The 13,834-nt window shown below is 39.8% G+C and overlaps 1 protein-coding gene across 4 annotated transcripts in view; it reads left to right on the top strand.

The window, feature by feature from the left end:
- The window catches only part of MCTP2 (multiple C2 and transmembrane domain containing 2), a 122,249-nt gene that overhangs the window by 66,953 nt on the left and 41,462 nt on the right, over positions 1-13,834 (top strand). For all 4 annotated transcript variants that reach the window (XM_065688306.1, XM_065688307.1, XM_065688308.1 and 1 more), the window contains 3 exons: positions 8,717-8,818; positions 9,554-9,628; positions 10,437-10,556. In XM_065688306.1, coding sequence (XP_065544378.1) covers positions 8,717-8,818; positions 9,554-9,628; positions 10,437-10,556 — 297 coding nt within the window. The remainder of the gene's footprint in view (positions 1-8,716; positions 8,819-9,553; positions 9,629-10,436; positions 10,557-13,834) is intronic.

Raw genomic sequence — 13,834 nt, 5'->3', positions numbered from 1 at the left:
GTTATTGGCACAGCTGAATAAAATTACCTAAAAGGGGTGTTTTCTACTCCATAGTGCTTTTAAAGACTGGTGACTTTTGTTCTGTAAACAAATATGTGAAGAGTGAGCGCTAGTATGGGAGTATAAAATCAAAACTGGGAACAAAGCAAGCTCAGGGGAAAGTCATTGCTCTGGAGATTGAGAGTTGAAGCTTTTACAGAAATAGCCAAAAAAGGTCAAGCTAAAGAGAAGGGAACATAAAAGGGCCATCAAGAGACATTAATAGAGAAATGGGGGAAAACAGCATTATGTTTGGTAAGACTGATTTAATTTTGGAATAAGGATATTAGTAATAGAGTGAGTAAACCAGATCAAGAGGATATAAACAACTCCGTGTGTATGTGCAGTATCACAGAAGAGTCTTACAACTTTTTCTGTAGTGTTTCGAAAGAACTTTCTCGGCTGTGACTTTTATTAAATCAATTAGTAGATGAGGCTTGAAACATCATGGGACTCATGCTCATATCAGTCAAGCTGTGTAAACACATTTAACTGTAAGCATGGGGGTTTCCTTGAATTTTGAGGCACTGATGTTTTGCAGTAGGTTCCCTATGCAGAGGAGGAGGGTGTGACAGGTATTTATGCAGTGAGTACTGCCTTGATCCCTGTACAAACATTCATGCTTGCAATGTATAACATGGTTCAAGTGATATATGGAGTAGTGAGATGCTTTCCATAATGCACAGTGTGATGCTCTGGGTAATAGCACTCTTGAGTAGGCAGACAGTGAATCCTGATTGAAATTATAGAGTACAAAATTGCAGTATTGTTTTGAAACATCCCTGTGAAAGCATATTCACCTCTGCAGAAAGGCTGGCACACATCTTTCATGGTTAAGACAAGAGTTTGTCTTTCAGTTGTAGATATGAGCTGTTGCAGGAAAGGCAGTGTTACAATAATGGGTTGGTGGGGCTGTGTCCTAGCAGAGATTGGAGAAACAGGATGTTTCTAGGGGGAAAGCAGAGTTACCATCTGATCAGAGCAAGCCATATAAGACCCGCAGAGTCACCAAAACTTAGTTAAGGGACGAGTCAAGATCAGAGAGGTAAACTGCAAATATTTAATGTTTCCAAATAAATAATGAACTGCCCAGGAAGAATCTTGAACTGGTGTAGAGGGCACGATCTCAATTTAATGCTTGACAGTGATAAAGAAACAGGCTGATGTACTCCAGTTTTGTTAATATTTTGTCTAAATAAGTATATTTCCTGTGTATGTGAATTAAAAGCAATGTGGCTTCTCAATCTCTTCACAAAAGTATTTTTTTTCATCCACTGTGTGCTCTTTCCAAGTTATATGAAGTCCAGAACAGGGGAACCCTTGCATTTTGGGGGTATAAAGAGCCTAAGCTATAGAGGCTGAGCAGTAAATACTGAGCTCTTGTTGCCCACAAACTGTTGTGTGCTTTGCAGTCCTCTTCCCTCTGTGGCTTAGACGGCAAGTCCTTGTTGTGGCTGGGACTATTTTAGTTTGTCTATTCTAGTAGCCTGAGTTGTCAATATCTCCAGTTTCAGAGCAGTATTAGAGTCAGTTGGGCATGGAGGATGATTTGATGTTTACAGGGAGGAAAAAACCTCTTAACATCTTTTATTCCATTTTTGATCACTTGGTTAATTTTTCCCCAAGTCATCATATCTCTGATGTTACTGGAAGAGAGTGGCTGGAGCAGCTGCTCTCCTGCAGATCCAGCGCTTGCCAAATGGTCTGCGTGATCGGCAGCAGGCTGTGTGGGCTCACAGTGAGAAGATGTTAGATTTGGATTTTCTGTTGATTTTATAGGCATTTGTCAAGTATCCCTTAGGAAGCATGTAACAAGGCAGAGGAGGGGAGTGCATGTGTGTGGTAATGTCCAAACTATTCAGGGTAGGATTTTTGTCCAAGGTTGGAGACAAAAAAATAAAATAGAAATTGTTTATGCTTTCCCTTGCCAACTGAGCTTCTTCCTTTCTGCCCAGTCTTCTCTGTCTCCTATTTCAGTCAAATCTAGTGTAAATATATTCATCTCTGCTTCTGATTAAATAACATTTTGCACCTATTAACTTAGTCTGATCTGAGAACTGCAGTTCTCTAAGCTCTTTTTCTTTCTTGAAATGGGAATCTTGGTGCATGTTGTCAATATGACTATAAATTTGAATGTATCCTTTGAACCATTTAGATACATATACTGAAGAGAACAATACTTAGACTTGAGGAAGCCTCACAAATTACATAGGTTTAATTTCTGTAGGTAATGAGGCCTAATATTTGCCTTGCATTAAATTCTCTTTTGAAAATAGAAATGCATTTGCCATTACCCACCCCCCCCTTTAAAAATGCACAAGTTTGACTTGTGAGCTGTCAGCACATGAAGTAAGTTTACTTTGAATTGTTCATGGATGACTAGATTCTTAATGAAAAATTGCTTTGAACAAAGTATACATTCGAGGGATTTGAAATGTTTAATTAATTTGACAACAAACTTGGTTTAAATGTGTTCAGGAGTCTTACACTGACGTCTTGTAAACATGCGTACACCTTCATTGCATTGACATTAACACGCAAATAACCTTACTGCACAAAAACTCAGAGATAGTGAAATTACTTAAATTTTCCATTCATCCTGGACTGTGAACTAGGCTTATTGCAGGCACCAAACCAGAAACATAAAAAACTGGGCAGCATAAGGAAAGTTTCAAGGCATCGGAGGATGAATAGCGCTGCAAACTTGATGTTCTTCTACAAACTTGATAGATGTGATGAACCAATATTGGATGAATACACATTTTGCTTTGTTTCTCATGCAACTCTATTAATAATACACTGTAGAGATACTGATTTTGGTACCAGTACATCGAATTTGGGGGACAGAGAGAGAGAAGATGACCATTTCCACCTCTGGACAGAATAGGCTTTTGTGCTAGAAACTGAAGAACCTGGGGAGAGGAGAAGTAGGGCAATAACTTCATTGCTCCAAGCAAGAAGTTTGATAGAAGTTTTGTAGGTTTTGAGGGACTTGAACTGATAATCAAAGAAGTTCTTTCCATCTCTCTGCTCCTTTCTGCCCTAGATCTTAGTAAAAGCAACTGTGTTTCCTCTCTGTGAGGGTCTGTCTTTTTTGTTTTGCTTCAAGAGACTCTTATCTCTTATAAGGCTGGAAGTTATTAGAGACATGGGAGCATATAGTGTGCTTCAGTGAATTTGAAAGCAGAGTATATCAAATATCCTCCACCTTTGAGTGAAGAGTTGTAGCTCAGAATGGAATGTTTTTTATCTGCTGGATTATCAGCTCAGAGAAGTCTTTAGCTGCACCCTCTTTTTTTCAGCAAACAGGAACAGGTCTATGAAATATTTCCAAGTGCCAGGCAAGGTCGATAGACAGCGATCCACTGAAAACAAGTAGTATGTCTTTCGCAAGCTTAATTATCTAAAACATGGCCTGGATTCAGAGAGCAGACACCTGACAATTGCAATTACTTAGCACTTGACTGTAAGTGCGCAGCCTTTTCCAGGAGAAAGCTTTAGAGTTTGTGAAAACTGAAAATGCTGGTTTTATGTGATAGAGGCAGCTGCGAAGTGTATTGTCTGTTCTGACTTTCATCCCTAACATCAACCAGGAATTTTGAAATGGAGGGAAAAAAATGAACCCAATTCTCTTCCGGAAAAAAAATGACACTTTGTTCCTGTAATTAAATTCTCTCCCAACAATGTACTCCTTACTGAAATGGTATCAAGGAGAATGTTTTTCTTGAGTACCACCTAGTACCCTTCTGCTCCCAAGCTTTTTCAGCTCCTCTTCAGACTGCCTGGAAGCACTCCTGTGGTTGCCCTGCTTTCTTTCAGTCCATCAGCTCCATATCTGTTTGGTCTTTGGATGTCAATCCTCTACCAAGAACCTCAATCTATATTATATTTTGGCTCTCACAGAAGACTGGTAAAGGTAAAAGTGTTTGGGACAATAGTTTTGGGATGAATGAACAGGCATTTTGTACAAAATAGAATCAGTGTGTATTGTGAGACTAGGGAGAAACAAAACATTCTTTATTCATGTCCAGGCAGATCAAATACGTGGCTGGCTTTCCTCTTTTCCTAGGGAAATATGTCCTTTGATAAGGGTAGGTGTGTTTCAAGACAAGCTTTATGTTGTTCAGGGCAAATGGTATGACATTGTGCATCAGCAATGAGCTCAAGCAGGAATATCAGAGGTCCCAGATGCTTCAGATGAATCACCCTTGGAGAGTAGCCATTACCCTTTCCACACGTCATGGGTGTTGATGTACAGAGGTTGGACCCAGTGTTCTTCTGTCAGATTATCAATATATGACATTGAATCTACATCAAAGCTGGATACAGAGTGAAGTTTTCTTAAAATCAATGTTAAAAAAAAAAGCCACTAAACCATATTTCTTTGAGACAAGAGCAATGAAAAACACGCTTTGCTGCATAAGGGTCCTGTCTTCTCTGTGTTTTGTGTCATATCAATCTCGGCTTTTGCTATTTCATTAGAATTCCCATGCGGTCAGAAGGTTGTTGCTTAATAGATTTAGCATTGGCTGGCTACATCAATACTGTGTTTAGACGCATTTGTTTTACTAGGGACATCTGTGGGAAGAGTTTAGCAAATATATTCATTCATTTCAAAGGAACCCAGTGCACTTTAGGCCTTGACTGTATGGTGGTCTCACGGTACCTGAACATCTCCTTCAGTTAGAGGCAACTTCTGGCAGTGCTTTGTCTAAAGTGCCTCTAGGTTGAAATACTTACTCCACAAAGAATTTTAGCTTTTCTTCCAAAGGATAATTTCCTTTGCTTGATCCTGTATGGAGAAGGGACTGTGATATAGACTATACAGTTTGTTCTGTGAAAATACTAATGCTGATATTTAGTCCTTCTGGGTTGATTCAGAACAGGGAAATGTCCCAAATGTCAGAAATTCCCATGGGATGAAAATCTTGACCTTTTTTTCTGATGATGACCTTGCAAAATGAAGCATGTCAGTGGGGTAGGCACTACTGTCTTTATGTTAATCACATGGTTATGGGCAATCTGGGTTGGTGATTGAGCCCCACTGTCTTGTGTGCTATTAAGAAGCTTTAAGAGAGTGCAGGCATTAGTGTTCGGTGAGGGTATGAAACTTCATCAATAAAGGAATAATATTGTTTATGTCTTTTGAAGGACCTCACCTGCAGATATTTTCTCATTTAATTTGAATATTCCTTTCCTTCCCTTTTCCCATAAGTAGATGTAAATGTTCGTAAGAGAGATAGCCTCTTTGGGGCCCAACTCTCAGGAATATTTGTTGAGTGAAATCCATGTGAGATCATCAGGTATAGAAGTAACCTGATCTCTCTGACATGGAGGTTCATCCTAGGACCCGAGCCCTGGCTGCTCAGCTGGAGAGGGCATTTAAGCAGTCTTTGCAAACAACAGAGACTACGGAAAAGTACCCAGAGAGGAGAAAGAAATAGATCCAAAATGAAATTAATATGACTGGCTGTCTCTCAAGATTGAGAGAGACGTTGAACAGAATCTGAACTCTGGCCCAAGAACAGCATGGAGTGAAAATATGGAGTATTAAAAGCTCTTTTGCGTGTTTTCTTCTGGGCACGGTTGAGACATGCCCTAGTCTAATCTCCATGAAGTCACGGGTGTTAGAATTACCCTATACCTTTTGTTGAACCGCACTGGCCTAGCATGTTGCCAGAACTGTAAGAGAGACTTTTGTTTGACATTTTTTTTTCAGGGTTTTTTTGCTTTCTATCCAAATGAAAATGTGATGGCGAACTTGCCATTTCATAGCCAGTTCTTCTCTCTTCTGTTTTTTTTTTTCCTTCTGAAGAAGGTCAAAAGCTAGGATATCTGCATGAATGTTTAGTCTTAGGCTGAGTTGTAATTGCACATCTTTTAGCAGTCAAGTCAAACACATGGAATTAAAGAAGCCAAATGAAGCTGACTGTAAAACTGTGTTTACTCAGCGTTACTTTTTGCCCTGTTCAGTTTTAGAATAGCAGCAACAATAATAATGACACCATTTAAAACAGTTTCCAAAGGAACAAACAACCCCTGTTTCCAAATCCAGAGAAAGATGGAAGTTGTTTGTTGCTGATGTGAAGCTGCCTGTGTGAACGCACCTGCAAGCACACCCCAAATGTTTGATTCAGCTCCAGCTCTTAAAAAGAAGAGACTTTCCCCCAAAGTCAGAAGCATGCATTGAGTTTGGAATACTATGATATCAGATCAGGACATTCTCAGTATGATAGCAATTATTTCCCTTTTTCTACCAATTTAGCAGAATGTGGAAATTTTACCTTGTTGGTTATGCTCTTGAAAGGTATAAAAAAAGCATATCCCATCCCAACGAGTATAAAGAGTACTTTCCCCTAGTCGTTGCTTCTAGGGTAATAGCATGAAATGTTACGAGAAATGTGTAACAAAAACCTGGAAATTCAGTTACCAAATTAATAACTGTGGGGAATCCAGAGTTATGATGTTGTGTTATAAAATCATAGACTCATAGAATAGTTAGGGTTGGAAAGGACCTTAAGATCATCTAGTTCCAACCCCCCTGCCATGGGCAGGGACACCTCACACTAAACCGCGTCACCCAAGGTTCTGTCCAGCCTGACCTTGAGCACCACCAGGGATGGAGCATTCCCACCTTCCCTGGGCAACCCATTCCAGTGCCTCACCACCCTTACAGTAAAGAATTTCTTCCTTATATCCAGTCTAAACTTCCCCTGTTTAAGTTTGGACCCGTTACCCCTTGTCCTATCACTACAGTCCCTAATGAAGAGTCCCTCCCCAGCATCCTTGTATATTTATATACATATATATATATATATACTAGATACCTAGATCTCTGCAGGCATACTGGGAACAATGTATATTCAGTCCTGTTGCAGGGGAGTTCATTAATCAAAGCTCAGTCTAAAACTGCTACTGATGGCATCCCCTTGGACCAAGGAGTAACAACCCCAAACTAAGTCCTTCAGGCCCTGTATTTCTGCCATCAGTAAATCCATTTTTCAGTTAATTTGGGAAATTCAACAAGATCTTTACTTTCCAAATAAGATTTGTTTTGTTTTTATTCAATAACTTTTACAAGTATTTTTTGCCTTTCTTAAGGGGGAAAAGAAGCAGGTGAAATACCAGGTTTCTTTATGAAGGGCTGACAATACTGTATATGGCAGTTGTCCTGAGGACCTTCTGATGTCAGACTGTTTGGCCCTAGAAGACAATCCACTTCAGCAGCTCTTCTGGCTTGTGGCTGCAAGTTATCTGAGCCTGCTGGTCTGCATAATAGTTTTTTTACTTGCCTGGTTTTTGGGAGCTGCAGCATGCTTTGCTGCCAGCTCCAGCAAGGTGTATACTCTCTAGCAGTGAAAGCAGAGGTGCTTTGTGATTAGTTTAGTGCAGTGCTATTATTGTTGTTATTTATTGTTATTAAATAAATTCCATATATGCTTGCATAACTGCCAGCATCCTGTTAAGTAAAGCTTTGGATAAGAGCATAGTTAAAAGCTGGAGTTCCTGGTTGGATACCACTGAGGATGTAAAGTTGTTCCTTATGGATCCCTCTTCTAATTATTAGCCAGAAAACCCATCTACCTTTTGATGAGCTATTTGGAACAGAAAGGGTGGAGCAACATTGGGAACGAAAGTGACCTTTCCCTTGTCTCATGAAATCACTTGGTTCCCATTATGCTGTTTTTTTCCCTTACTCATTTCTATCATGGTTTATATGAGTGCCTCTTCTAAATGCCAGAGCAGCAATAGCCATTTTAAATATGGTTGCAATTTCATGCCCCCAAATTTCCTCTGTTATCTTTAATCTTTGATCATTACAGTCCCTGAATGTAGCTTTTTGGTAAGCTGCAGTTTTTATGTTACTGCTGTTTGGAATTAACTGGTCTGCTTCCTAAAAAGCCAAATGTTTAATCAATACATATCCTACTGTGTATAATAAATACATTTCTGCCATCACTTTTTGAAGAGAGAATGCTTTTAATTTGAGCCAAATAGTTTACAAAATGGTGAGGGAGGTTTTTTTGGTTGGTTATTTATATTTTTTAGAGATGTATAATGAGATGGATTAGAACATAGAGATGGTATTGAAATTCAGGGGCGGGGAGAGAAGTCTTCTACGCAAATTAGTTAATTTTGAGCATTTGTTACATTAGCATTTGCTCCACTTAAGCTGATTAATTTCTTTGGGTTGCGTTTGTTTCCTGGATAATAATTTGGCAACCTTGTAATAAACCAAGCATTTAGAAGTGGGTTCGTGTACTGGAGTGTGCAATAGGCAGGTAAGTTGCTGTTTGTGGCTGTTTCCCTGAACTTGGGAAGGAAAAAAATCCCATTTTAAACCTGTAATAATGGAGGCTGATTACTTCCCATCAACTCACTGGCTTGCAGGGCAGAATTTTCCGACTGGTTATTGCATGCACTGCTCTACTATAAAGTACAAGGTCTGTAAATTAAAGTTGGACCATAAGAGATTTAATCTGCGATTTTATAGGTCTCTAATCCAACGGTTGTTTTGTATTTCAGGCTCCGAGTCTATTATCGGGGTTTGGGGGAGGGTTTTTTTTGGTGTGCTTGGGAATTTATTTATTTATTTGCTTGTAGTGTCTTTAAATTATATTGTGAATTACAGCTGGGGAAAATACTGATGCTTTTTTTCCCCCCTCCCCAACTACAGATTAGAAACGGTAAACAAAGTTGTTACACGCTGAAGAATAAAGACTTGGAACGTGCTTCAAAAGGAGTAATTTACTTGGAGCTGGATGTCCTATTTAATCCTGTAAGTTGAAATATTTTCTCTTTGCTTATCGCTGCTGTTAAGAAATGTGTCAGTCTGCAAGGACAAGGGTGGGGGATGATGCTTTAGACATTGGGAGCTAAGCAATGTTAGTCCTGACCTGCTTGTATCTGGTGGTGGGGAAGTATTATTGGGACATCAGAGCTCTGGAATGGCCCTTCCAGTGGATGGGACAATATGGGGATATTTTTGGACTGAGAAGTGACCATGAGTGCCTTACGAAGGAGGTACTGATTACTATACACCACAGCTTCATTTGCAACAGCCAAAAAAGGGCTTAATCTTTAGCATATTATATATTATTTTTAACACCGCCTTCCTTCCCAAAAAAGCTGACCCGTGATGCTCTCTTTCCAGAGTGTTGACAGGAAAATTAATGAGGCATGGACACATTGTGCTTAGTTTTTAGGTGGCTGAGTCGCTCTCAATTGTTTATGCCCTACAGACTTTTACCAAGTTAAATCCTATTTATTAAGGCCATCGTGGACTGCACCACAGCTCTGCTCATGTTGAAGTGACTCTAGCCTTGCCCAGTTTAATTCATCCATATTTTTCCTAGCAGCTCCTCTGAAGTTGCTGAGAGGCTGAAAAGAGTGAAAGATTCTGAAATTCCTAAACCAACACGGGAGATGCAAAGCTGAAATAACACACTTAAAACTACATGGAATATATTTTTTTAATAATAATAAGTATTTTAATGACTTTTTTTTTTTTCAGATAAAAGCAAGTATTAGAACATTCAAGCCCCGAGAAAAGCGCTTTACTGAGGAGAACCGCAAATTCTCTAAAAAGGTGACAGTTGTGTCTGGGCTAAGCTCTCGCATCGGTTTTGGAAACATTTGAATTGCTGTAGCAAGGTTGCAAGAACAAAACCTATTTATGCATAAAATGCCGAACACGTGTAAATTCTGCGTATTTCTTTATGTATTCAAAGGTTTGTTTGTGTTAACATGAAATTGCTTTCTGATTTAGTTTGCATCAGTCATTCTGCCTCGTGCTTCAGAGCGGGGAAAATGATAGATGTGGATGTAGCATAGTTTGTAGCACCTGAAGTTCAATTAAGAGCCTTATTCCCTCCTTTGGGAGGGAAGAAACCATGTCTCAATTAGTTATTTTAAAAGTTGATATGGTTTCAGAACAATAGCCATTATCCTTTTGTTAAATAAAGGTGACTTATAAACCGGCTAAAATTCCCCATTTTTTCTATGGACTAATCCAAAACATGTAGAGAAGAGGTTGTTTTGATTATATTCTCTTGGGCCCTTTCCCTGAGCCATTGCTGTATTTTGAGAATGGAAGGGGAATGAAGGTAGGTTTTCGTTAGTGTTTTATTTAGTTTTGGCATCAAGATGTGCTTTTTCTTTTCCTTTTTTTTTTTTTTTTTTTAATAAGTGCTGAGGAAAACCTGGAAGGTTTGGATGTAATCAAAAAGCAGACAGGAGCTGGAGTGTGTCTCTGAAATAGAGGCTTTATTTGTAATATGTGCTCTGGCATGCATTTGTAGCTTAAATTATCCCTGTTTCTTGAAGCAATAGTAGGATATTAGAGTGTTTGATTAAACTCTTCTCCTCCTCCCCTCCTCCCACTCAATATTTATCAGATCTTATCAAGAAATGTTGATCGCGTGAAAAAAATCACCATGGCAATATGGAATACAATACAATTCCTTTGGAGCTGCTTTCTCTGGGAGTCCACGGTAAAGAGCGTGATAGCATTTGTGGTAAGTGGATTTTTTCTTTTATTGCATGAAGCTAAGTGGTATAAGATCTCGACTGTTACCATGCCTTCCTCTCCACCGGCATAAAGCCCTTTATCATTTGCTGTTATTGGTATTTTGTAGCTATGTGACTTACAGGGCTGAGGGTTTCAAGGCAGCTTGGCCCGCATTGGGCCTGATGGACACGGAAATTAGACTGCCAGGAACAGCCTTTCTTTGCTTGGTGCAGAGATGTTCACCAGCCTGCGCCAAGGATGCCCATGGGTGGGTGATGCCACCCCTCCAAAGGCTGTGACCGTGAGGTGGCTCCGGAATCGTTTTATTTTTAAACACGGCAACTGGGTGGTAGGAAAGGAAGGAGGTGGTGGCCAAAAGGGTGATACAGGGAGATGCCTTTGGTATGGATGATGCAGTGAGCTGATGGGTCTTGTCCATTCCATCTTCTACTGCAATGAGGCAGCAATTTGCTAAATGTTATCAATGCCTGCTATGCCTCCGTCCCTGTGCAGATCTGTTCTTTTGATGGTAATAATACACTGCTTTGAAATAAATTAAAAGGAAAAAGCTGGTCAGTGAGTTCTGCTGCGCTCTGCAAACAAAAAGCCAAGTTCTCCACCTGCCTGTCCCACTTTTCAGTTCTTTCCTTTTTCCTCTCGGTAGTAAACACCCCATTCGCAGTTTTCACATAATTCACTCAAGCACAAAAAGGTTTTGCCTGCTTTTTATTCTGCAGTGTGACATTTTCTTCATGCTTGAAATGTTTGGCATGCCATTAAAGGTTGCGAAATCGTTTTGTGGCAGTCCAGCATGCAGAACGAAAGTTTTTTGAGTTGAGTGTTTATTAAGCAATATTACAGTCACATCTCCAAGATTTTCTCCCCCTTTTACTGTCTGCAAATTATAAGTTGCTTAAGGGTTCTTTTGAGGAAAACACTTCAGTGTTTTTGCTGTAGATGAGTAAAGCAGACCATCCCTGATTGAAAGAACGTCCAGAGCAAAAGCAGAGGAGATTTCTTTCACCCTGCAGGTTAGAGGGATGATTGGTACATGAGAGTAGGTAGGATGAGAAGGTCTTTTCATTGCATTTTTTTAAGTCCTGTTGCTCAAAGCTGATTTAGATTATATCTTAAGTTAATGTTCAAGAGCTGGTGGAGAGCCGAGTAGCTGGTACCTTGCTGAAGCAGGTACCGCTGTGCAAAGGGAGGTCCATGGTTGTGCACAAGGGAATAGGATGGTCATCCACACCGGGGCTGGAAAGGATGTATGTAAAATGCCAGTGTTGATGTCCTACCATCGCTGTACAGCAAGAATCTAAGCACATGTTTAAAAGATTTCCTTTTAAGAGATTTTGCACCTAAATACTTCTGAAGTTGCAGCGGTGAACTTCAGTTTTCTAGACAGGAAAAGTTTGGAAGTAGTAGAGAGGCAATAAAATAAGAAGGTGGAAAAGTGGGGCTAGAGAAAAAGGAATCGATTCACGGTAAAAAGAAGGATGAGCAAGTTCCACAGTCCAGATTATTAACATTTTTACTGGATACCATAATACTGCTGATTTCCTGAAAGAAAGTGGGTAATGGGAAAGGAATAAAAATACACGACTCTAAGAATAATTACCGCAGGTTTCTTTTACAAACCAAAATGTCTGTCTGATTTTTTCCACATGGAAATAATTCAGCTCTGGCACTTAAAATGAAGTGCTAATTATGTATCTCCCTCTCACTATTTCCAGCATGTGTGTTTGTAGTACTGAAAATACGCACACAGCGTGGTAGGTGCAGCATCCCTCCCTGCCCCAGTCTGTGTGTAAAACCCACTCTTAGCAGGTTAAATAAAAGGTGTGCCAAATATTGCATTTTTAAAATCTTCATTCCCCAGCAAGCAGCATCTATATGCCTTCAGTACCTGGCTGTGTATCAATTAAGCCTGTACCGAATTTGTCTTTACTGATGATCCACTTGTGCCTGATACTGAACACCATGGGCAAGGAAGATGCACAAAGCTTCTCACCAGTTTTTCAGCTGGGTTCATGAAACCATGGCTGGTAGATTACATGCCAGCCTTGAAAACCTTAAAATGCCCTTTTATTTGCCTTTTTTTCTTACAGACATTGTCCATTGGGCCATAACCCAATAACCCATAATGGGAATAACCATTGTGACCGTATTCTACATGTTTCACTTGCCTTCACTGTGATAATCACAGAGTTTGGGTGGTCCTTAGGACCTTCCCCCCTGTTGTATTGCCTATGGTTTCCCTCTAGAGGTAGCCCTTGACCATTCCTCCAAGGGGGAATAAAGGGAAGGAGGAGAAGGAAGACAAGCAGATGGTATAATTATGTGAACGTTGTTTCTTAAGCAATCAGGCAAAACCCACTGCTGGACAGAAGGAAATATTCGTGAGCTCATCAGGGCATGGCAATAGGCAAGGACACGGTATCTTACACCTTTCCGTTTTAGTCTTCATTACAGTGCACCTCCCTCCCTATTAGTGCTGACAGCTCGTGTGTGTGTGTATGTGTGTGTGTGAGAGAGACAAGGACATTAGCTACTACTTCTGGGTGCACGAAAGAGGAACAGATAAAGAGGGAGGAAACAGGCAGGACACAAGTTGAATGAGAAAAATGCTATTACCATGTTTTCTCATTTATAAGAGACATCATCCCAAGATAAATTTATTAGTTTGTAATTGTAAGAGGAGACAATCCAAGAACGTGTGAGTAGATACATTTTTTTTTGCTATAAAAATGAAACTATATTTTTCATCAGCATTCTGTGGTTTTTATCTGATGATTTTTAAATCTGAGTTAATTGTGTAGGGACAGAGAATGCTGATTGGGCCTGCTCAGGCAGAAATGAAATCAGAGATTTTTCAGGTTTAGAGGTTTTAGAAAGAGGGTTAAAAAGGAGGTGAGGTGAAAAGGAAAGTTTCACTTCTGGTGATGTTTGCACTGTGCACACGGGGTTTGGGGCAAATTGGTACACAAATTCTAGATAAAACATCCTGGGGTTGGAGGAGAATCATACACAGGTTTTCAGGATTCTCTGTATTGTACATTTCATCATTGGTCTGGTGTGAAAAATGGACACATGTTTTTGCACATGCCTGGGAATATCAAGAATATTCTGAAATGCTGAAAGTGTTGCCTCTAGAGTTAATAGTGTTCATATCCCCGGAAAGATTGTAAAAGACTTTGTCCATGTGTTCTCCATCAGTTCAGGATTTGGTGGGATTTGTAGATTTTTAAGACCAAAAAAGCTCTTCAAGCATCCTACTTTATTTTA

This window comes from Lathamus discolor, chromosome 8 (genome assembly GCF_037157495.1).
Source record: "Lathamus discolor isolate bLatDis1 chromosome 8, bLatDis1.hap1, whole genome shotgun sequence".
NCBI classification, from domain to species: Eukaryota; Metazoa; Chordata; class Aves; order Psittaciformes; family Psittacidae; genus Lathamus; species Lathamus discolor.
The sequence above is the reverse complement of the archived record's forward strand: the minus strand, read 5'-3'. Positions and strand labels throughout refer to the sequence as shown.